The sequence below is a fragment of the Diospyros lotus genome, chromosome 12 (genome assembly GCF_014633365.1).
Source record: "Diospyros lotus cultivar Yz01 chromosome 12, ASM1463336v1, whole genome shotgun sequence".
Lineage (NCBI taxonomy): Eukaryota > Viridiplantae > Streptophyta > Magnoliopsida > Ericales > Ebenaceae > Diospyros > Diospyros lotus.
This window is the reverse complement of record NC_068349.1, coordinates 6332314-6355832: the sequence shown is the minus strand read 5'-3', so window position 1 is coordinate 6355832 and position 23519 is coordinate 6332314. Positions and strand designations below refer to the sequence as shown.

The following is a 23519-nucleotide window of genomic DNA, read 5'->3' as shown; positions in this document are numbered from 1 at the left end:
ATGTCAATCTGAACCCAACCTCGATGAACGTACCTGCGATCTCAGGATATGCTGACCTGGAATGATGTAAAACAACATGAGTCGCGAGACTCAGCAAGCTCTAGAAAGAAAGTTACGGGTTTAGGATAGGACTCTTCCCATGACACCCCATGCAATTCATGTCAATGAAATCACGCCATGTCATGAGCTATACGTACCTTACTTCTACATGCATAACATAAAATAAACTGCACATAAGGAACCAGGGGCCCACATAAGTCAAACATTGGCACCCGGGTCCCACATACAAACCTGTTGTAGCCTAACATAGGCTACCATATCATCATTCTCTTAGACCAGCCTTTTCCTGACATGGTCGGCTTTTCCTGACATTCAACTTTTGTCTTTTCCTGATACTTGTTACATACTTTTCCTGATTCCCATCATATTCTCATGTGTTCATCATGTCATACATCACATAATCATATACTTCCGCGATCTTGGTCTTCCCTCGGGCCAACCCCGAGCTAATATCTAAGCCGAGCCGAAGCTCACATGAGTCGGTACTCCCGACACCTGGCACGGTACTCCCGTCCAGAATAACAGTAACATTAGAACCATGCAATGCAACACATAAGAAATGCAAGGGCTTCTGTAGCATAAACGTGATGACAAGGCCCCCATAAACCAAACATCAGGCCCTGCTACGCCCACACATAAGAATTCACGCATGCGACATGCTCTAAATGCATATGCTCATCTAGGGTACCCAAATTGGCTCTTAGACCAACCGGGTCATGCAAATGCTCATACATCCCATCACACACAAAGCATGTCCCCACGTGAATGCAACCCAGCCCATTGAAGCACACACATCATGAAATGCACAAACCAAGGCGGGAATCTGGAGTACCAGCTCTTCTGGCCGTCTAGCGCTTATCGTAACAACCGATGACTGGCGCCCATACATCCAGCCATCAACTGCCACGACCCACGATCAACAGTCAGTGGCTTTGTACCCATACCCTTAGACACACTTACTGACATTATTAACTTTATATCTTCCCAGCTTAACTTTACATAACATTTCTCCATAACTCATAACCCTTCATGTACATAACCACATAACATCGTAATACCATTCTTATTACTTTTCATTCACATAAAGTCATCTCAACATACATAATAAACTCTTTAACACATTTTCTTAATTCTAACCATAACCAATTTCTCTAAGAACCTAACCCCAACGGGTTCGGCATCATTCCCAAGGAAAGCGGAGCGATACGAAGCTCCGTGACGGTTGAAATAAAAGACGCCATGACATCATTACTTAGCTTATCCCATTAACAATAAACTTATTAATAAAATAAAAGTCGTAAAATGGTTACTACGCGGATTATTATTATTTATGCGTAGAACCGAGTCAAGGTGAGGGAGGGTTTAGAGTAGAAGAAACCTCAAAGACTTTCAAGGGAAATAAATAACGCGAAGAGAGGGTTAGGAGCTTGCCTGAAAATGGTTGATTTCAGCCTCTCTTGTGCTCCCGATGCGAATTAAATCACTTCCTAACAAATAACACATCCGGAACGTAAATTAATTATTTCTAATCGCGCAAAATTTATAATTTACACATATCATGCTTCTACAAATTTTTACCCACGTACCTGATCACTTCCAATGCCAAAAATTCTAAAATCCTTTTATTTTTCCTTATTTCCTTTTCTTTCCTCTCTTTTCTTCCTTTCCTTCCTTTTCTTCTTCTTCTTCTTCCTTTCTTCTCCTCCTCCCCGCGCCCGCTGCTCCCTGCTCGCGCTACTTCTTCCTCTTTCTTTCCTTCTTCTCCTCCCTTTCTTCTTTCCTTTCTTCTTCTTCTTCTTCCTCTTCCTCTTCTTCTTCTTCTTCTTCTTTCTTTCCTTCCCCGCGCGCTGCTCTTCCCACTTTACTGCCCAAGCTTATCTCATTGCACTCAACTCAATGGCATTAAAGCCATAAAAAGACATGGCCAAGACAAGGCCACGCCATGCATACACACATATAAATATATATATATATATAGTAAGCAATTAATTTAATTTAAGTTAATTTGATTTACTTTCTTATTATTACTATTATTATTATTATTGTTATTACTATATTTTATTTTATTATTTTCATAACTACTTTCAATTAATTTAGTTAATCACCTTAATTTCCTTTTTTTTTAAATATCATAAATAAATATTTCTCAAAATTCCTAAATATTCCAAGATATCCACAATATCCAAATTAATTATTTTTACTTGTCTCCAAATTTTTGAGATGCTACATTTCTCCCCTCCTTATTAGAATTTCGTCCTCGAAATTCGCGCTCACATCAACTCCTCAAGACACACTCGTAACTCTCATGAAATTACTCAACATCACTTCTGGAACATTCCATATCATCATTTTCCAGTATCTCACTGGGCATCTTGCGTCACTAAATCATCCTCAAGGTCTCGCTTTTTTTTTTTTTTGTACCGAGTCAACTATCAACCTCAATTTTCCCACAGCACTAATGACTTCCAAATCGTCTTATTACTCACTTCAACTATAAGGTTGACCCTAATTTGGCTAGCACCATTATACACCTTGCCCACCGAATTCCCATTTGGGAGTCCTTATTGACCGCAAATTCCCTTAGGAGGGTTCTAATATCAAACTTTTGCTTATTGGCTCACATAACACTTCCTATTATAGCTTTCTACTGGCAATCATTTTTGCTACCATGAAACCACCCAAGCACATCCTTAACAATCTATAACCATTTATCATGCATCTAGCCTCTCACTTATATCATATCTTCCATCAGGGCCGCAAGCTAACACTAATAGGGGCGCAAACGCCAAGATCAACCTAGACGTTGAGTACGTACCTTGAGTGGGGTTTATTCCTACCATTTACTCGTGGCTAACCTCAACATCTACAAAATCTTGACCCGAGTCACTAGCCTTCCATCACGCGTTGCAACATTTAATTCCTAAACACCCATGAATCGCCAAACTCGCAACGATGGCAACTGGAAATCTATACCTTGCATTTCTAGCACCTCTGGCCCTCAAGCCGGTAATTTTCTTTCCTTAACATTCATTTCCTTATGTAGCAACCATACTAAGAAGTCCAGATTATAACTAATCGCACCTCGAATACCATTCTAGCCATACGACCCATGACACGCGCCTAACTCTACCCGATCATTCTATGTGTGCAGAGTCACCTCCCTTAAACTTAACTTGCTCTGATACCAAACTGTAACGGCCCGCCTCCCGGAGCCCCCGCTAACATAGAGGATCCGTGAGAGGGTCATTACTAAAAATGATATCGAACAATGACGCACCTACAACACACACATAACCCTTTTTGAAATCATAATTTTTCTTTATTACAACATCTCATCATAATCTTTACAAACCATTCATCAGTTGGGCCCACCTGGGCTTACATAACATGCGACAAACTCTGAAAACATTAACCTTATTAGGACACGATGACACCCAGGATCTAGGTTTGGGAGAGCTCTGCACTTGCTACCATGACATGTCAATCTGAACCCAACCTCGATGAACGTACCTGCGATCTCAGGATATGCTGACCTGGAATGATGTAAAACAACATGAGTCGCGAGACTCAGCAAGCTCTAGAAAGAAAGTTACGGGTTTAGGATAGGACTCTTCCCATGACACCCCATGCAATTCATGTCAATGAAATCACGCCATGTCATGAGCTATACGTACCTTACTTCTACATGCATAACATAAAATAAACTGCACATAAGGAACCAGGGGCCCACATAAGTCAAACATTGGCACCCGGGTCCCACATACAAACCTGTTGTAGCCTAACATAGGCTACCATATCATCATTCTCTTAGACCAGCCTTTTCCTGACATGGTCGGCTTTTCCTGACATTCAACTTTTGTCTTTTCCTGATACTTGTTACATACTTTTCCTGATTCCCATCATATTCTCATGTGTTCATCATGTCATACATCACATAATCATATACTTCCGCGATCTTGGTCTTCCCTCGGGCCAACCCCGAGCTAATATCTAAGCCGAGCCGAAGCTCACATGAGTCGGTACTCCCGACACCTGGCACGGTACTCCCGTCCAGAATAACAGTAACATTAGAACCATGCAATGCAACACATAAGAAATGCAAGGGCTTCTGTAGCATAAACGTGATGACAAGGCCCCCATAAACCAAACATCAGGCCCTGCTACGCCCACACATAAGAATTCACGCATGCGACATGCTCTAAATGCATATGCTCATCTAGGGTACCCAAATTGGCTCTTAGACCAACCGGGTCATGCAAATGCTCATACATCCCATCACACACAAAGCATGTCCCCACGTGAATGCAACCCAGCCCATTGAAGCACACACATCATGAAATGCACAAACCAAGGCGGGAATCTGGAGTACCAGCTCTTCTGGCCGTCTAGCGCTTATCGTAACAACCGATGACTGGCGCCCATACATCCAGCCATCAACTGCCACGACCCACGATCAACAGTCAGTGGCTTTGTACCCATACCCTTAGACACACTTACTGACATTATTAACTTTATATCTTCCCAGCTTAACTTTACATAACATTTCTCCATAACTCATAACCCTTCATGTACATAACCACATAACATCGTAATACCATTCTTATTACTTTTCATTCACATAAAGTCATCTCAACATACATAATAAACTCTTTAACACATTTTCTTAATTCTAACCATAACCAATTTCTCTAAGAACCTAACCCCAACGGGTTCGGCATCATTCCCAAGGAAAGCGGAGCGATACGAAGCTCCGTGACGGTTGAAATAAAAGACGCCATGACATCATTACTTAGCTTATCCCATTAACAATAAACTTATTAATAAAATAAAAGTCGTAAAATGGTTACTACGCGGATTATTATTATTTATGCGTAGAACCGAGTCAAGGTGAGGGAGGGTTTAGAGTAGAAGAAACCTCAAAGACTTTCAAGGGAAATAAATAACGCGAAGAGAGGGTTAGGAGCTTGCCTGAAAATGGTTGATTTCAGCCTCTCTTGTGCTCCCGATGCGAATTAAATCACTTCCTAACAAATAACACATCCGGAACGTAAATTAATTATTTCTAATCGCGCAAAATTTATAATTTACACATATCATGCTTCTACAAATTTTTACCCACGTACCTGATCACTTCCAATGCCAAAAATTCTAAAATCCTTTTATTTTTCCTTATTTCCTTTTCTTTCCTCTCTTTTCTTCCTTTCCTTCCTTTTCTTCTTCTTCTTCTTCCTTTCTTCTCCTCCTCCCCGCGCCCGCTGCTCCCTGCTCGCGCTACTTCTTCCTCTTTCTTTCCTTCTTCTCCTCCCTTTCTTCTTTCCTTTCTTCTTCTTCTTCTTCCTCTTCCTCTTCTTCTTCTTCTTCTTCTTTCTTTCCTTCCCCGCGCGCTGCTCTTCCCACTTTACTGCCCAAGCTTATCTCATTGCACTCAACTCAATGGCATTAAAGCCATAAAAAGACATGGCCAAGACAAGGCCACGCCATGCATACACACATATAAATATATATATATATATAGTAAGCAATTAATTTAATTTAAGTTAATTTGATTTACTTTCTTATTATTACTATTATTATTATTATTGTTATTACTATATTTTATTTTATTATTTTCATAACTACTTTCAATTAATTTAGTTAATCACCTTAATTTCCTTTTTTTTTAAATATCATAAATAAATATTTCTCAAAATTCCTAAATATTCCAAGATATCCACAATATCCAAATTAATTATTTTTACTTGTCTCCAAATTTTTGAGATGCTACAGAATGACTCCAAGTTTTAGAGCATTGTTTGACATTACTATATTAAATTTATGTAATTTTATTACATCGCTCGAACATTCTATTTACATTTTTATACTTTTACTACTATTATTTGTTAACAAATAGTGTTTAATAATTAAACACTAAATTATTTTTCTTTAAAAGTAATTTCTGTAAAATTACTCTTTCACAAAATTGATTCTTACAACAATATCTGTTGTGGGGTACTTTAAAAAAAATTAAACCAAGATTCAAGAAAGTGTCAAGGGAGGCCGAAGACTTAGAAGACCCTGAAGAGTCTTTTGCTCAGAAGTGTCTCGATAAATCTGAAGAGTCTTCGAGGGTAGCATTGTCCTTAAGCCTAAAGACTCATCCCATAGAGTCTTTTGGGCATAAGTTACTCGATGACTTTGAAGAGTTGTTAGGGAAAAACTCATTGAAATGTCCTTAAATGTTTCATCCCGAAGACTCTCCTTGAAGAGTCTTCGAAACCAACCGCTCAATCCTGAAGAGTCTTCGAAAAAGTCTTATCCGAATGATTTTATTCAGAGCATCCCATCCTCGAAAGTACTTTCAAGCCCTCTGAGCTCTTTCGCAGACTTTTCACCCGAAGAATCAATCCAACCCGAGTATGCTATATGTCTTGCCTTGTCACGTGACCTAGATATGGAAGTCTATAAATGCTTTATGGGTTTGTGCCCTCAAGATCGAGATCTAACACCCAAAAACCAAAACTTAACATTTCAGATCCAAACCCATCCAAAGACACGTTCGGAGACACTCACCCAAAAGCCTTACACAACCCACATTCATTATGCATCATGGTATCATTTGACTTTGGCATTATAGAGCTTGCGCAAGAGAGTTTCTCGCGTGCCTTTTAACTGTTCTTATATCACAGACTCATCCAGAGACATCAAGACGTAGCACTTCGCGGAGACTCCTTAACTCTCTCGAAATCGACCCATCCGAAGACTTATTTAGCTGAAGAGTCATAATCTTTGGGGAACCAACCTCTTGAAGACTCTTGGACCCATTAACTATCCGAAGACTCAAGGCATCATTCTACTTTTCATGGATAGCGAATCAAGCCTAACCCTATCATCTTTACTCTCCTGAATAACAAATTGAGCTATTTTTTTAGCGAGCACTTGCTAATGCCTCTTGTTAGCATAGACTTTACTCCTAACTTTCTCGTTGGACTTTGCTAAACTATTTTTTAAGATATAAATTTTAATTGTTATATACCAACAACAAGAATACCAAACAGTTAGTTAGCCAATATTTCACTTTTTTCCTCTTATGGTATGTTTGATAGCATGAAAATTTCATAAAAAATGTTTTATTTAAGAAATTGGATTCCATCTTTATTTTTTAACACACTATATTTTTCATAGAATTAAATTTCATGGTACAACTATTAAAACATCATTTAACTTCTTATCCATAGAAAATTCCATCTAAGCGAGGTAATTTTTGTTTTTCATGTAACTTGAAAAATATTTTTTTTTCTAATTAAATACTATTAAGCAAACCCTTAAATACTTTTAAAATTATTTGTTTCTTACCTGTCGTTGCGATTGTGGTATTTATATTTAGTGTTTTAAATTTAAAAATAAGATATAATAAATATTTTATCTCCATGAATATAAATATAAATTCTTTAAAATTTTTTAAGATTTAAGTGTTTTAAACTTTGGGATACCATAAAAATACAATAAGATAATGCTAACTGGAGTAATATTTAAAATATATAATAATGCGCCTTGAATAATTTTATTTATTAATAATATATAATATAATAATTATTAATTAATAAAAATATTTTAGAATTACATTAATCTTTAATATGTAGAATTTTTCTATTCATTAACCACGCAATAATAATAATACAGGTAAAGTATGGAGTCTACAGAGCTGTCCGTACAATCACGTGGGAAGGTGGGGGCGTGAGGCGTGCGGGTGTAGGACAAGTGGCATCCCAGCATGTGAGTGCCCCCTATCTGCACGTGCTCCCTGGCAAATGGATATGTTTCGTTTCGAATCCCTTTGACTCTCTCTCCCCTTTGATTTCTTTTCTTTTTGTTTCAAGTTTGCCACGTCTTCAAAGTTATCCTCATCCACGCAGGAGGAACCCCTCTGCCGTGACTTGCTCACACAGAGAAGAATGTTATGAGCACTGTTATAGTGACAATTAGAATAATAGAATTGTGATCTTGCTCGTGTCGTGTCGGATAACCTAATAATTGCCCAATATAGATTATTTGAGAGAGGAAGTGTGAGTCTCATAAGAGATACTGGAACTCACACACCATTCTCTTATAATTCGCGTTGAGTACCATAAATATTATTTGATACGAACAACATATTAATTATGTGATATGTTAAATTTTAATTAATTTATTAAATATTAAAAATAAATTTAAAAGAACTCGAATAAGAATTTTGTTTCAAAAAGTTGTATTCTTATGAAGTTTTATTAATGACTAATTTTATAATTATAAATTATTTCGATGATTTCTTAATAAGTGAATATAAAAAATTATATTCCCATATATATATATTTTGGGTTCAAAAAATTATATTTTAAAACCATGAAAACTAACTACCAAACACCCTTAATCTTTTAAAGTAAAGATGTGAAATTATTGTTTTTTTGTTCTTTTTGAAAGAAAAAAGCTGGTCACAAACTGACCTTCAAACTGCATAGGCTTATCTGCATGTCATAGGCATCCAAGTTCACTGAATATCTGAATTGGCCGATTGAATAGGACATGTTGGTTGCTTGGATGCATCCTCTCTACCAAACTCATTCAAATCATACACAATTTTTGGATCCATTGTTGATGCAAACATCTAAAAGCATAAAATTTAAAACTCAAAAGAGAAAATCAACCTTGAGATCGAATAAGATGTTTGGTAAAAATTACGTCTCATCAGAAGGTAACGTTTTCACCTAAAAATAGGGTTTTGGTCCATCCTACTACTCTTAATATATATAGTTAGCTTATAATTACAATAATAATATAATTCCAAGACAATAATCGAACTGCTATATATATCAACACCACTACTTAATTATATATGAATGGGTAAGCTTTTTAATTGGCAATAACTATTGTCGGTTGATAGGTGTTGGCTGTGGAGGGTGGAACCAATTATTCTGCCGAGTTACTATGCTTGATACTATATATGGAAGGGCCTGTTTGGATGCAGGCACATATACCATCCTCGTACCCTAATTCCCGGAGCAACCAATGTTGCCGTGAAGGGGGACAGTGTGGAAGAACAAGAACAGTGTGTGTGTGTATATATATATATATATATATATTGAAAAATTAATGTATGTAATATCACTTCATGAGTACTTGATTTGAGCCTGCAGCTGCTGGTCCACTCTATTTTGTTGTGCACCGCAAAGTGGGCCACCGTGACTCAGGCTGGTTATGGATAAGAGCGCGGGCATTGCAATGCATTCATCCTCAAGTTACCACACAAGAGTCAAATTACGAGTCATTTTAGATGAATTATTATATAACACTACCTAAATGAATTGACCAGTGTACTAGTTTAAGAGAAGATAAGATTAAAGAACTAAAGAACTCATTCTATTCATTTTTTGAGTCATTATAAAATTAGAAATAATTCTAAAAAAAAATAAACACCTCAATAATTTTAAAAAACTGCTTAAAATTTAAAGTTTGACTCGAAAAGAAAGATAAATCGTGTTTTAATATGTTTTGAACCAAATTTTACTGAAGCTTTACGTAATATTTGGTGGATTGATTTTGATTTCACTATTTATATTTTCAATATAATGTAAGGATTTCTTATTATCTGAACTATATCGTCAAATAAAAATTTCATGTTCATGGAAAATAAATGTAAAGCCCTTATTGAAGGTGTTCTCACTTATCATTTATTTTAGATACTAGATATTATTTAGATTTATTAAAATCTCTTTATCTGCTTACATTTTTCTCGCAATTTAGTTTCCCGTCAATGGTATCTGAAGTTTAACAATACCATCACTTATTTTGGCTTTCTGAAAAATACCATTGATCAGTATGTATATATATATATATATGTAAATCAACGGGAGCAAATTTATTTTACTGATTCTGTATGTTGATATTCTAGTTACTCCTAATGATTTTGGTTTGTTACATGAAATAAAAAAAATATCTCTCTCAGAATTTTGAAATAAAAGATATGAGAGAGACAACCTATGTGATAGGAATAAAAATATTCTATGATAGATCGCAAATATTGTTAGAGTTGTCTCAAAAAGCATATATTAATAAAATTCTATAGAAATTCAAGATGAATAAGTGCTCAATAGGGATAGTCCCAATTCATAAGGAAGACAAATTTAATCTTATGCAATGCCCGAAAAATGAATTGAAACAAGAGCAAATGTAAAATTTATGCATTTGTAATTGGGGAGCCTAATATATACTCAAACTTGCACCAAACAAGACATTAGCTTTGTTGTTGGAGTTCTAAGCATGCATCAAAATAATCCAGACTTTGATCACTTAAAAGTTGCAAATAAGTCCTCAAATACTTGCAAGAAACAAAAAATCATATATTCACTTATAGAAAATCCAATCATATTAAGGTGGTTAGATATTCAGATTCAAATTTTGCTGAATGTGTTGATACTAGAAAATATGCATTTGGCTATCTGCTCCTATTAGTTGGATGAGCAATTTCATGAAAAAGTGCAAAACAATCTTTCATCGTTATATCCACTATGGAAGCTGAGTTTGTGGTTTACTTTGAGGCCACCATTCTTGACTTATGGCTGTGAAATTTTATTCTAGGACTTCGGATTGTCAACAATATTACCAAACTGTTGAGAATTTATTGTGATAACTCTACAACAATATTCTTCTCTAAAAACAATAAGTATTCAAAGTGTGTTAAACATAATAAAATAAAATACTTGACTGTTAAAGAAAAAGTTCAGAAACAAAGAGTGTCTATAGAGTACATCAATACTAATCTTATTATCATAGATCTTATGATAAAAGGACTATTACCCAAAATATTTAATGAACATGTTGAAATAATGGGTATTTTGGACGTCATTAGAGATAATGTAATTTGACTCTATTAAAGTTTATATATTTGACACTTTGACTCATTTAGTTGTTTCTGATATTTTATGTTTTCTATTTACATACATAACTCTTTTAGAATAATGTTGATAGAAATAGTCTTACAAGAAAGTTATTAAAGTTGGACCATTATGATTATTTTCATTGAAAGTCATGTTAAGTTCAAAGTTACTGCTGTGATACATGGAAAGGACTGTATTTGAAAAAACTGACACAATTGTCATGACCTATATTAATATTTTAACTTAATAATGGCATAACGATAGCCAAACTAAAGAGAATTTTAAGTATGATTCTTTGTGCACATTTCGTTCATCTTATTAAATTATAAAGGTAATATCATATGAGTTAAGTGAAAAAATGTAAAAATTATCTTATAATTCAAATGATAATTGATATAAAATATCTCATCAAATAAATCAGTGGAATAGTGTAAGAATTATCTTGTGACTTACAAGATAATTGAAATAAATATTTTATCAGATATGATGACGTTTATTTGATGAAATAATCAAATCAATTATCATATATGATGATATTAATTTGATGGGATAATCAAATAATTTAATAAGATAATAGATTAATTAAAAATTTAATTTAACTTAAAAATATGAATAACTCTTAAAAAGTCTTGATAAGAGATTATTTATATTATTATAAATAACGGTATAATCATTTTTCTATCCAACACAAAAAATTAAATTACAAATATATTTTTACGTTCATCGTTAAGGTTGGTGTGAAGGGGAAAAAATCAAGTTCCGAGCATTTCGTCTATAATCAACAATCCTTTTATAGCTAAAAGTTCTGATAAATTTAATTACGTATTTATTTATTGCATTACATAATTTATATAATTTTCTATAATTTATAGGCATAACGTTATCGCATAACGTATAATGCTTGTTGTAGAAGCAATATTATGGATGACATGGAAAAGCCCCCTACAGATATCTTCCATTGTCACCATCTGAGTTTGGCAGGGAAGTACTGCAAGGGAAGATCAAAAGAAATTGGGAAAGTGTCAGAGACAACTAATTTCAGGCAAATTAATTATTTAAGAACAAAAAACGTTATAATATTTGGACCTTTCGAATAAGAGAAAGATAGTAAGGTTTGACTTTTTCTACGTCAACTCTGACCTTGCTCTTGCTATAGAGATCATACTTACTGCATCAAGTTTATGGATTCAAGTCAAGTATCAATGGCAGACAAAAATCTTATATATATAGATTTGATTGAATGAATTAATTGATATTTGGAGAGGGCCGCAAAGGGCGATCTTACTTGAAGATTTTCAGCCACATGAGATTATATTCGTCTTCGTCATTCATAAGATAGGAGTAAGCGCCATTCCTGTGCAATGCTGCAGCATAGAAGATAGCATTAAGAACAATATATTATCCTTCCTACTCTTGGTGGCTCGCTTCATAGTAATGCGATTTTGTAATTTTTTCCACAATTTAAGTTTAAATTTTTAAACAAAATACACAAATCACCCCTCCAAAATATTAAATGACTTTTTTATTAATAAAAAAACCACATCATTGCTTAAACTTTGTTATACTAAGGCTTAATTTGGCTAGACTTTTTTTTTAACAGCATTTAAGTTGGGTAGTGTTTAAATTGTGTAATAGCATTTAAATTATGTAACGTTTAAACTAATAATGTATTTGAAAAAAAAATATTTTTAAGCTATTAATTAATAGTTATATGTTTAGTTTGAAATAACTGATAAGTTATCAGAATATGATAAAAAAATAAAATAGATATATTATTAAATAATATAAAAAATATTTATTTTAAATAAAATTAATTATAAATTATTGTTATATAAATGTATATATATATGTTAAAATTAAATAAAAATATATTAATATGTGTATATATATGTTAAAATTATTGTTATATATATATATATATACAGAGAGATTGAGGAGGAGAGGATGAACTGACCACAATGGCAGATCTTGGGGGCGACGACAAACTGTTGGGGTGATTGGCGAGATGAGGGCAATGGAATGGGAAGATGGTAGACGCTGGGGGTGATAGGCCAGAAAGCTGGGGCAATGGCAAACAACGAGGGCGACGGTGATGGCTGAAAAACTGAGGGCGATGGTGGACGATAGTTGGAAAAATTAGTGGCGACAATAGCAGGTGAGAGGTGTAGGGTTGAAGAAGATGAGCAATTGCTGAAAATAATTGAAAAGATTGAGGGCAAAATAGATATTTACTTGGTCAACTCAATTTAATTAGTAGCAATTTTTGGTAGATGAAAACTTTTGTAAAAAGTTGATATATGAGCGTTTAAGCTTCATTTGTTAAATCCAAACATTTAAATAAATAAATTGAGTAACTTAAAATTACTAACTTGGGGAAATAATTTTCTTGTTTTCTTTAAAAAAGTTATTAAGTAAAGAGCGGGGACTCTTCAGAATCCCTCTTCTTTTCTCTCTTTCTTTTAAAATTATAAAAATTAATATTATAATTTTTTTCTTCCTTTTTATTTTCTTTTTTAACTCTCAAACTAGGGAAAGAAATTCTTTTCCTTTCCTCATTAAAACAGTTAAACCCAAAAATTATAACTGCTTTTCCTTCCCCTCATTCCCTTCCCCCTTCTTTTCTTTTATAATTCTTTCCATTCCACCCCCACCCACCCTCACAAACATAACCTAAGATTCAAAAATTTGATATTGCAGGGGAATTTTTGTCTTAGAAAGTGACATTTACAATAAATTTATAAACTACTGTAATATTTAACTATTTTCTTTTTTAACTAGTGAAAATAAATAAAAAATTCTTGTTGTATTATTGGGCATGAAAAATCTAGTTGTCTCGTACGTGTTCTTTGTTTTACAATAATCCATTAATTCTTATCCATTCGTACACAAAAATTTTACCAAAATAGTAAATCTATATATTATATGATAACGGAAGTAGTGATTAGCTGGCTTACAGTAAAAAGAGTGGAATCTGACAATGAAAAGCCCCGCCGGTGGTAGAGTTGACTTGTTTTCCTTCATCACCTGCCCAAAATGTTCATCACTGTTAGAAATTTTATACAGAAAAGCAGTGAATTTTTACCAAACTCAATGTTGCCAAAAAATAAAAATAAAAATCAAATAGTTTTCTTTGCGCCAAGGATTGCATATCAAATTACAGATCGTCTATGCACTTTTTGCAATAGCGTGAATTTTTGTTATGTATTTTTTACTTTTCATATATATATACGAAAATAGCACGAATTTTTAGAATATGAGTATTTTGTAAATAATAATTAATAAAATATAATCATTTTATTTTATTTTTTGTTACCGTGTACATGTACTCGTCATGGCCCCAGGCCATGACCACATTCTCAAGCCCACAGTTCTGGGTGTATTCTCCGAGCTTTGTGCTGTAAACTGGATGTTTGAAATCTGGGTTCTCCTCAAAGTACTGCATCAAAAAGGGCATGAATTAATGTTAACGAAGGCCACTTGTCTTAAAGGAAAATATGTTGATTAAATTTTTATGATGTTTAAATAACAACACATATGTAAAGTATTTTACACCAAAAACAAAAAAAAGCCACTAACGAAATAAATTTGGATAAGTAATTTCTTTAACATGAAAACTTACAAAAAATTTCTTTCTTTCCATTAAAACACTATTACATACATACATATATGGCTAACCATCAAAAAGTGTTTTCTATAGTCATATAACGGAAAATACATTTTAAAAAAATAATTTACGTGCAAATAAAATATTGAAAAATAAGATGAAAAATCTATTTATTATTAAAACAAATGAAGTCTTAATTACAATTAGCATCTCCTTAGTTTATTTACATTGAGGTTAATTACCAATAAAAAAATATTTTTATAAATTTACACAGAATATATAATAAAATGATACAATAGTTATATTTTTTGTAATTGTAAATATAATTATTTATTTTTCTATTGTGATTAAATAAAGAGAAAGAAGTCGCATCTATCTGTATTTTATATATTTTGATAAAATTTGTATTAATTTGTTAATGAATAGAATTTGGTTTTTGAGGAAAATTAGGGTACTTTGTAATAGACAATGGATTCATCAAATGCGCATCCAAGAGGGTAGGTATCACCTGCAAAAAGACCACGAAAGGGAAGCGGTCACAAAATCAATCAGTGCCGCTTATGGACTTCCATAGTGATCTTACGATGATGATCGGATGGCATAGAAACTTACCGACAACGCACCATTGTGGCTCTGCCCCAAACTTCGGGTGCAGCAGAACTTTTCCCAGATCTAGAGGCCACAAAATTTCGTTTAGTACGGACCACGTAGTCTGTCAATTCACTTCGGTGCATGCATACAGAAATAATATGCAGGATAATTATAGAAATTTATTTAAGCTTTGTTAAAATATTTGTTTTTTTATTAAATGTACTGTAATTTTACAGAGATGTATTTGGACTTTTAACATAGCAAAAACTTGAAAAAATTCAGAAATTTACATAAATATTCAACACCCTTCAAAATGGTGGAGAAAAAATCTTGTTATAATTATTAAGTCTAAAAGAAAATTTATTTGTGTGATTTTAATTTTGGGTATAAAAAGTAAACTATAAAGGTAGTTTTAGAACCGTTTTAAGTAGAAGAAAAATGTCACTATAAGCTAAAAAATAATTGTAGAGACTAAACTAAAATATGTGAAAAAATTCTAAAAATGACGTTAACTCAAATATCCTCTTAGAGCTCTTAGATAAATACTGAGAGAAAGAATAATTAGGGCCTAAACTTTAGTATGTCTTTGTTAAGTTTAAATCTAATACAATTTCAATACAGTTTTATAAAGTGGCTATAAATTCAATATTATGAAAATTTTGAAATATATTTTTATAATTTATTATCTCTAATATTTAAGATAATGTCATTGTTGATTTTACATTTAAGTTTGACAGCCTTTTATGTACATAAATTTTACTTATACATAAAATAAAACTATCCCTAATAAAAAAAAAAAAAACTGCTTTTTCATAGTGAAAATTTTATAAAAATGTTATTGTATGAAATATTAGGCTCTTCCTTCATTTTCAAAAAAATAAAAAACATTTTATAGTTTTCAACTTTAATTTTATAATTAAAGATATTTTAATATTTTATGTTTTAAAAAGTCATAGTATTCATTTTCAAAAAAAATAGAAATTTTTTAATTCATAATATAAAATTAAAAAACTGAATTTTTAATTAAAGATTTAACTATTTTAAAAAATTAAAATTGAGCAATGCTTGGTACGTACCGTGGACAAGTGCAGTGAGATGCAGCCAATCTTGGTTGGGGTAGTCCTTTCTGATGGCCTCGGCGGACTGAAGAAGATGCTGGATTTGGGGCTCGTCGAGATCCGGGTCACTCTGGTCCACGAATTCGTTCAACAGTTCACAACACTCCCAGATGCCCATCTCAACCTTGTTCAGCTTCCCAAACTCTTCCTTCTTCTCCTTCACCTGTATTATATATATACATATATATATATATGAGAATATATTATTAATATTAATTAATTAAAATAATAAATTTATATTAAAATAAGATTTGAATACTTTTGGACTAAGATATAAAAATATCAAGATAAGATTGAAAATAATTTTAAGATTTTTATCATATTTTTTTATTTTTTTAAAATACATTGAGAAATATATAGGTTATTTTTTTTACCTATAAGATTCAAAATAAATTTATTTGAAGGGATAGATAAATTTATTTTAATAATTCAAGATAATTAAGAAATATATAGATAATTTTCTTTTATTTATAAGGTTCAAGATAAATTTATCTGAAGAGAAAAAAATTAATTTATCTTAACAATTCAAAATAAGAATTCAAGTGATTATTTTTTAAGAATTATTAGCTAAATTTAACAAATATAGTAAAAAATATTTTTTTTGAAATACTTTTCAAACCTCACTCTTTTTAACCAATATCTTGATTAACAAACACTACTTGATAAAATTAGTTTATCGAGTCCTATATACAACATTGGGAAAACATAATTTGGGCCTATCACCTAATTTTCCAATATGGGTATAATTCATTAATCCATTTTACATTATAATACAATTCCAATTAATTAATGTAAATCCACCATAATTAACTTAACAGCTGAAACTTACAAATTTGTATGTCTGGTTGAGGTGGTTAGTTTTGTAGAAATTCTCTACACCTGCTCTTCTCTCACTCTCATTGTCATAGTCCCTGGAGATAATACAATTAATAATTAAATTGTACAAACTTAAAATTGTTTCAACAATGTTCAAACACTAACAATATATCTGTAAATCTTAGATTTTGCACACACAAAAAAAAAGTTCAACTCATAAGTCATGAAGTATTCAAACAATATTTTCGATGATAGTTTTATCATTAAATATTTTCGATAGATATAATATTTTATGTGTTATACAATCTATTATAAATATTATACAGTTAATATTAGCGTTTAGTTTTGATTCTTTGCAACACAAATCGAAACTGAATCCTAAGTTGTATTTACAGACCAAATATTTTTTTAAATAATTCACCTAAAACTAAAAAAAAAAATAGTTAATTTATTTTTTTTAAATATTTAAATCAAATTATGCACGCCTCTCAATAAGAACCAAGATGAGAAGGGTATTAACTAATTTGAGGATAAGGAAAGGACTTGGGAATGAATCATGGGTCCAAAGACAAACCCATCTGTTGTTACTCAATGAATATTAATCAATCATATTGTTGTATATAAAGAATTGAGATAACAATTTTACTTATATATTATATTCCTAGAAAAAAAAAAGAAATTTTACAATTTGACTCATTAATTATTATAAATTGAGAAGAAAAATGTTCGTTAAATAGAATGAAGTACAACATAATTTTTTTATACCAAATTCTCAAATAATTCTCAAATAAATAAAGTGACTTATTCACAAGTCATAACCATGCTGCCATGCATTAGAAATAAAAAACAAATAATGTGATCATAACTACAACAATGTTTCGTTTTAACTCTGGTCCAAGTATACAAAAACTCTGCACAAATATTATTTTTAAAGATATATTTTTGGTACTTTGTGCAGAGCATAAGCTTTCAGGAGAGTGTCACCTGTAGGCGTGTGTAATTAGCAATTTGGATTGGTTGTAATTTGAAGACGGGACCAAATTAAAAAAATAATAGTTTAAACTATAACTTTATTAGCTGAAGTAATTGAAATAACCACTCTTAACAGTAAATTTTATAACCAGAGATTCTTTGTAAATAAACTAAGTTGTAGGGATATTTTTTTAAAATATTATATATTTGTGTGTAGTGTTAAAACAAAATGGAAATATAAAAATTCAAGTTTTTGTATAACAGAACTTTAACTACGCTAAATTAACCAAAACTAATCTAACAACTTGCCTTAAAATGTACATCGTACACATCAAACTCACTCAATGGAGGTAAGGCACTAGTTAATGCAAAAAGATAAGAAGAGGCAAGCGAGGTAAAAATTTCTCTAGTCAGGAAGTATCATTAAGGATTGATTAAATAGTATAAATGGTAATTTAACTTTGCATTAAAATATAAAAAGATTGCTAAATTTTAACTTATAATAAAAAAATTATTGAATTTCAATTTAGTATAAAATTTCATGTTACCGTTATTTATCTTTAAAAAATGCTAACGGGATGTTAATGTAGCTAACAATGTAAATGACTAAACAATACAAATGATCACTGAATTTTATATAAAAATATAAAAATATCACTAAATTTTACATTAAAATACAAAAAATATCAGCATTTCATTAACCTCTTTTAAAGACAATTGATAGTAATTATTATAGAATTGTATACTAAATTGAAATTCAATCACCTTCTTATATCTTAGTGTAAAGTTGAGTGACTATTTATGTTATTTAACCTTACAAACTCAATGTCATTATTAAATTTTTATAGTAAAAAGTTATTTTTAAACTTTTACATAAACTGATTATCAATACCGATGAGTATCTACTACCTGATAAAGGTTCAGGGAGAGAAGAACAAGGGATTATAATTTAAACCCATCCCATAACCAGTCTTATTTCCATTTTCATTCCCATTTCAAGAAAGACAGAGATTGAAAATTATTGAATGACCTGAAAGAGTGACCAAATGAGTTGTAGTGTGGGGCAATAAAATGCTGGCCCTCCTTGTTTCCAAGTTCGCTTTTAACTTGTTCTGAAATGACAAAAATAAAGTATTAACAGAGAAATTGAAAGCAAAAATCCTTTTATGATACCAAGCATCATGCCAACTTCAAGTACTTTTAGGCAAAGTTTTTTTTTTTCTTTTTAAGAACCCATATTTATGGATTAAGTAAATTTATTGAACAAATATATTATAATAACAAACTACTCGCGTCAAGTAACAAATATAACTTCGTATGTGAAGCTACTCTAAAATAATTTAAAACCGCATAAAACCAAAACACCTCTGCATGTTTCATATCAACTCATAATATATATATTTTTTTATTTTTTAAACACAATCCCATCTCAAACCGATTTTTACTAGCTGAAAGATGCTTTGGATGGAAGTGCATGTGATATACCCGTATATTTTAGCAAATTCTCGAAGATGTCTTATGCTTTATCGACAACATTGTAAAAAATTTATTATTGATTATAGTTTAAATTATTGATTCTTAATTTATGGATAAAATAAATTTAAAAAGTAATTTTGACAAACTAGTGATTGAAAATTAAAATAGTATAGACAATAATGCTGAAAACCAACTTTTCCTGCAACAACAGTACACAAAAAACTAATTTTATAAATATAAAATAATTAACATCTTGCATGATAACAGTATACAAATACAAAATATAAAAAAATTATTTAGAATATTTATGTAGGTCATAATTGATTATGTATGTTGAAAAAAAAAAAAACTATCAGCATAGTTTATGCTTGTAAAAGATAAAAAAATATAAAGAAAAGAAATAACAGTACTATCCTGATGACATCTCATGTGTAGAACAATTTCTTATTGATTAAGGACGTCATTTTCAAATTTCTATTTTCACAAGCACAACAAAGAGTTGCAGAAGAGTAAAGATCCATCCCGTTCATAAATTTCAGAAAGTATAGTAAAAGTTGTGTAACTGGACTGCAGAACAAGAGCTTGGTGTTACCTCGGGGGAGAAAGCAGGAGTTGTAAGATGATGATCGGTTCCCCGAACACGATGACAAGCCTTTGTGCTCTTGATTTATATTCAGAATCAATCTGCTGACTCACAATTGACGAAAAAACAGAGGTTAATAACACCACTATATAGTAGTATCCTCCACCTGTTTGCAAAGTTGATTTCACGGATTCTATTACCTGATAGCGCCATCGCCGTCGACTTTGAGATTCGGACAATAACTCTTTCTGAACTTGCAAGCGGTATTATTCATTCCGGCGCCATTCTTACCGCATATAAGATCGTTGGAAGGAAAATGATCGGCTGGCCGGAATGCTTGGCTGCCGGAGGCATAGGTCATCGTATTCTGATAGGTTGTCAACAAATTAACTAGACCTGCAACGAATCGAAGTCGGTTTTAAATGCGATCAGTATTACGTATTTGCGATTGCTTTCTTCGGGCGGGTGAGGGGCGTGATAATCGGCGTGAGCACGAATTGCGCGCATGTACGATGCGTTTATACACATCACTCTGCTCTGCTGCATTGCTTCATGTAATTTGAGAGACATCAGTCGAATTCCGTGTTATCGTGCTTTACATCATTTTTTGGCCACAACTACTTTATTTACATAGGAAAAAAGAAACGACTACAATTTACTAATTAATTTTAAATAATAATAAATAATTATGTTATTATAATTTAATTAAAAATAAAAATACTAAACTTAGCTTTAAGTAAAAAAAAAAAAATCTTTGAGAGGAAAAAATAAAAAAAGTGAAAAAATATAACTATTAAGCCAAAAAGAAAATTCTATCTTTTGAAATTCGAAGCATATATATGGTGTTTGAAAATTTAATGAAAAATCTTACTTATAGAGAAAAAAAAGTAAGAAAATTTAAAGAATTATGTATTTAAAAATTTAATCAAAAACTGTATTTATTGATAAAAATAAAAAAAATAAATTTAATTTTTTAGAGATTGCTTTTTTCTTTTATGATTTAAAAATAATTTGAGACTAATTTATTTTTGTAATTCAAAGATGAATTAAGGCCAAATTTACATTTTTATCTCTATTATTTCACTTTTTTTTTTTTGTGTGGCCACTTAATTTTTTCGTTATTTCGATTATACTCATTAATTTATATTTTTGAGTTAATTTAATCCTTATACATTGATTTTTTTTCTTATAGTAATTCAAAAATTTTATTATTTTGATTATACCTCTAAATCTACATTTTTGAGTTAATTTAACATTTATACTTTAACATAAATAGAGTATAACATGTAGTTTATCATCTCACTTTATTTTTTTATTTTTCTTACACATAAAAATACATAAATTAAATTGATTCAAAAATACAGATTTATGAGTGTAATCGAAACAATAAAAAGTTCAGATTGGCTTAAGAAAAAAATGTTGAAGTACAAAAATTAAATTGATTCAAAAATTAGATTCATAAGTATTAATATTTTAGGTGATTCAAAATGTATTTGATTATTGCATTTTATATTTGCAAATGGGTTTCATGTGAATTTGCATTTCACTTATATTTGCATCTCATTTGGTTATTAGCTGTATATACATTATGTTGGATACATGTATTGGTGGGCCGAGTTTTATTAGCAGCCCAGCCCAAGCTTGCATTTGGCCCATCTCTATTGCTTGGCCCAAGTCTCCAGCGCCCAAGTATATAAGGGCTTGTTTGCTATCTCTCTCGTTTGAAACCCTAAATTTGTAATTGACAAACTCATCGTGAATCCTCTCTGTTCTTGGCAAGAATCGACTTCAGGTATATGTATATCTCAGTGCAAATCGCCTATGGCCTGTGAGATTGGTTGGTAAGAAGCTTGTTTCGTTTTTGTTACTCGTTCTGAGATCGAGTTGTATTTTCATTGTATTTTGCATATGTTTTGATTCTGATAGCTTTGTTTCTTGAGGGATTCAAATGTAATCTTGGTTGTGTAATCACCTATACATTTCTAGTGGATTGACTAGAGGCAGAGTCTTTGCCATAAGTAGAATCTTTCGATGCGAACACGTATATTCTGAGTTTTTTATTTTTTGTTGTGTGCGTGTGTTGCAGTGTTGCATTTTTTGATTTTGTTCGATTATTCGTTTTGGATCTTGGTACTGTCGAATTTGGTTGTGTGTTTAGTTCACAAATTTCTCAAAAATAAGTATAATCAAAATAATAAAAAATTCAAATGACTACACCAAAAAAAGGTGAAAATTTAAGAGCAACAATATGATTTTAACAATAAATTAAATTTTACTTTGGTTATGAACTAACTTGTGTTTGCACTTATTTAGAGATAATTAAAATTTTAGTTGACTTTAGAGATAGATTAAGGTTAGTAATTATATTTTTTTACTTTTTTTTCTATTTTTCTCTCTTAAACTAATTATCAATTTGCTTCACTTTCCTCTACTTATTAAAGGTACGTTTGGTATTTTTATTTTTTATTAATTTGTAATAGTAGAATTATTTGTAATTGTTTGACATTAATTTGGGCATTATGGTTATTTTCTTCTTTCGATATGTAAATTTAATTTTTTAAGCCAAAAAATGATGGTAAAAGAGTTCACCAGTCAAAAATAAAAGTACACAAGGATTAAAGGTTATAAGTTATAAATTTTGAAAAAAATTAATGAATTTAGCTTTTATGAGCCGATGTACCGCATGATTAGTTTCAATGCATTTGTTTTTAGGGTAAAGCTAACTCTTACTCTAAAGCAATGATTAGGCTGTAATAATTATATATATATTTTAGATAATGTATATTTATTATTATTTTTACATAATTTTATTAGTTGATAATAAATATATAATGTTTTAAAATACTTAATCAATCAGTATAATTTTTTTAAAAATAAAAAATATAAATTATTTAAAAATAATATAAAATTGTATATATTTTTATAATATACGTCATTATAAATTTAAAAATATACCATAGTACCATCTAATATTGAAATTGTATTATATCAATAACAAATTTAGTTCTTTATTTAATATGGCAAAGACAACTATGTAATAGATGGTAGGAATAGAAAATATGGAACATTTTACTTGTTTATCTATTTTGAATTTAATTCAAATGAAATTCATTTTAAATTATATTTAATTAATTAAGATAGAGAAATTTATATTTAATTATAGAAACATATATAAATTTTGTTAGAATATATATTTTTATTAATTTTTTTAACTTAACATAAATACATTTAAAATTTAAATTTACCTGATAGAAGTTTTTGCAAAAGTAATTGATACACTATCTAATAATTAAATGAAGTGTTGATAAAATAACATGTAAATTTATTCAAAAAGTTTTAAATATTAAAAAATCGATCATGAATATTCTCATATTCTCTCATTTTCTTTAATAATAATTTTTTTTTTCAAC

The 23519-nt window shown here is 30.9% G+C and overlaps 1 protein-coding gene across 1 annotated transcript; it reads right to left on the bottom strand.

Moving 5' to 3' along the window:
- Nucleotides 1–11910: 11910 nt before the first annotated feature.
- LOC127786810 (inositol oxygenase 1-like) lies at nt 11911–20470 on the bottom strand. Its single transcript, XM_052314476.1, has 12 exons — nt 20310–20470; nt 20119–20210; nt 19081–19162; nt 17092–17173; nt 16221–16425; nt 15166–15225; nt 15009–15061; nt 14263–14385; nt 13904–13973; nt 12235–12313; nt 12036–12117; nt 11911–11937 (listed from the first exon to the last, which is right to left on the bottom strand). Exons 1-12 carry the CDS (start codon nt 20468–20470, stop codon nt 11911–11913), a joined length of 1116 nt encoding a protein of 371 aa, XP_052170436.1.
- Nucleotides 20471–23519: the final 3049 nt, after the last annotated feature.

Excerpts from the sequence above, each read along its gene's own strand:
- LOC127786810 (XM_052314476.1), bottom strand. The coding sequence starts at position 20,470 with ATGACCTATGCCTCCGGCAGCCAAGCATTCCGGCCAGCCGATCATTTT. Across the intron at positions 17,174-19,080 it reads TCATTTGGTCACTCTTTCAG|GGACTATGACAATGAGAGTG; the intron begins GTCATTCAATAA and ends TATTATCTCCAG. Across the intron at positions 16,426-17,091 it reads TCAACCAGACATACAAATTT|GTGAAGGAGAAGAAGGAAGA; the intron begins GTAAGTTTCAGC and ends TATATAATACAG.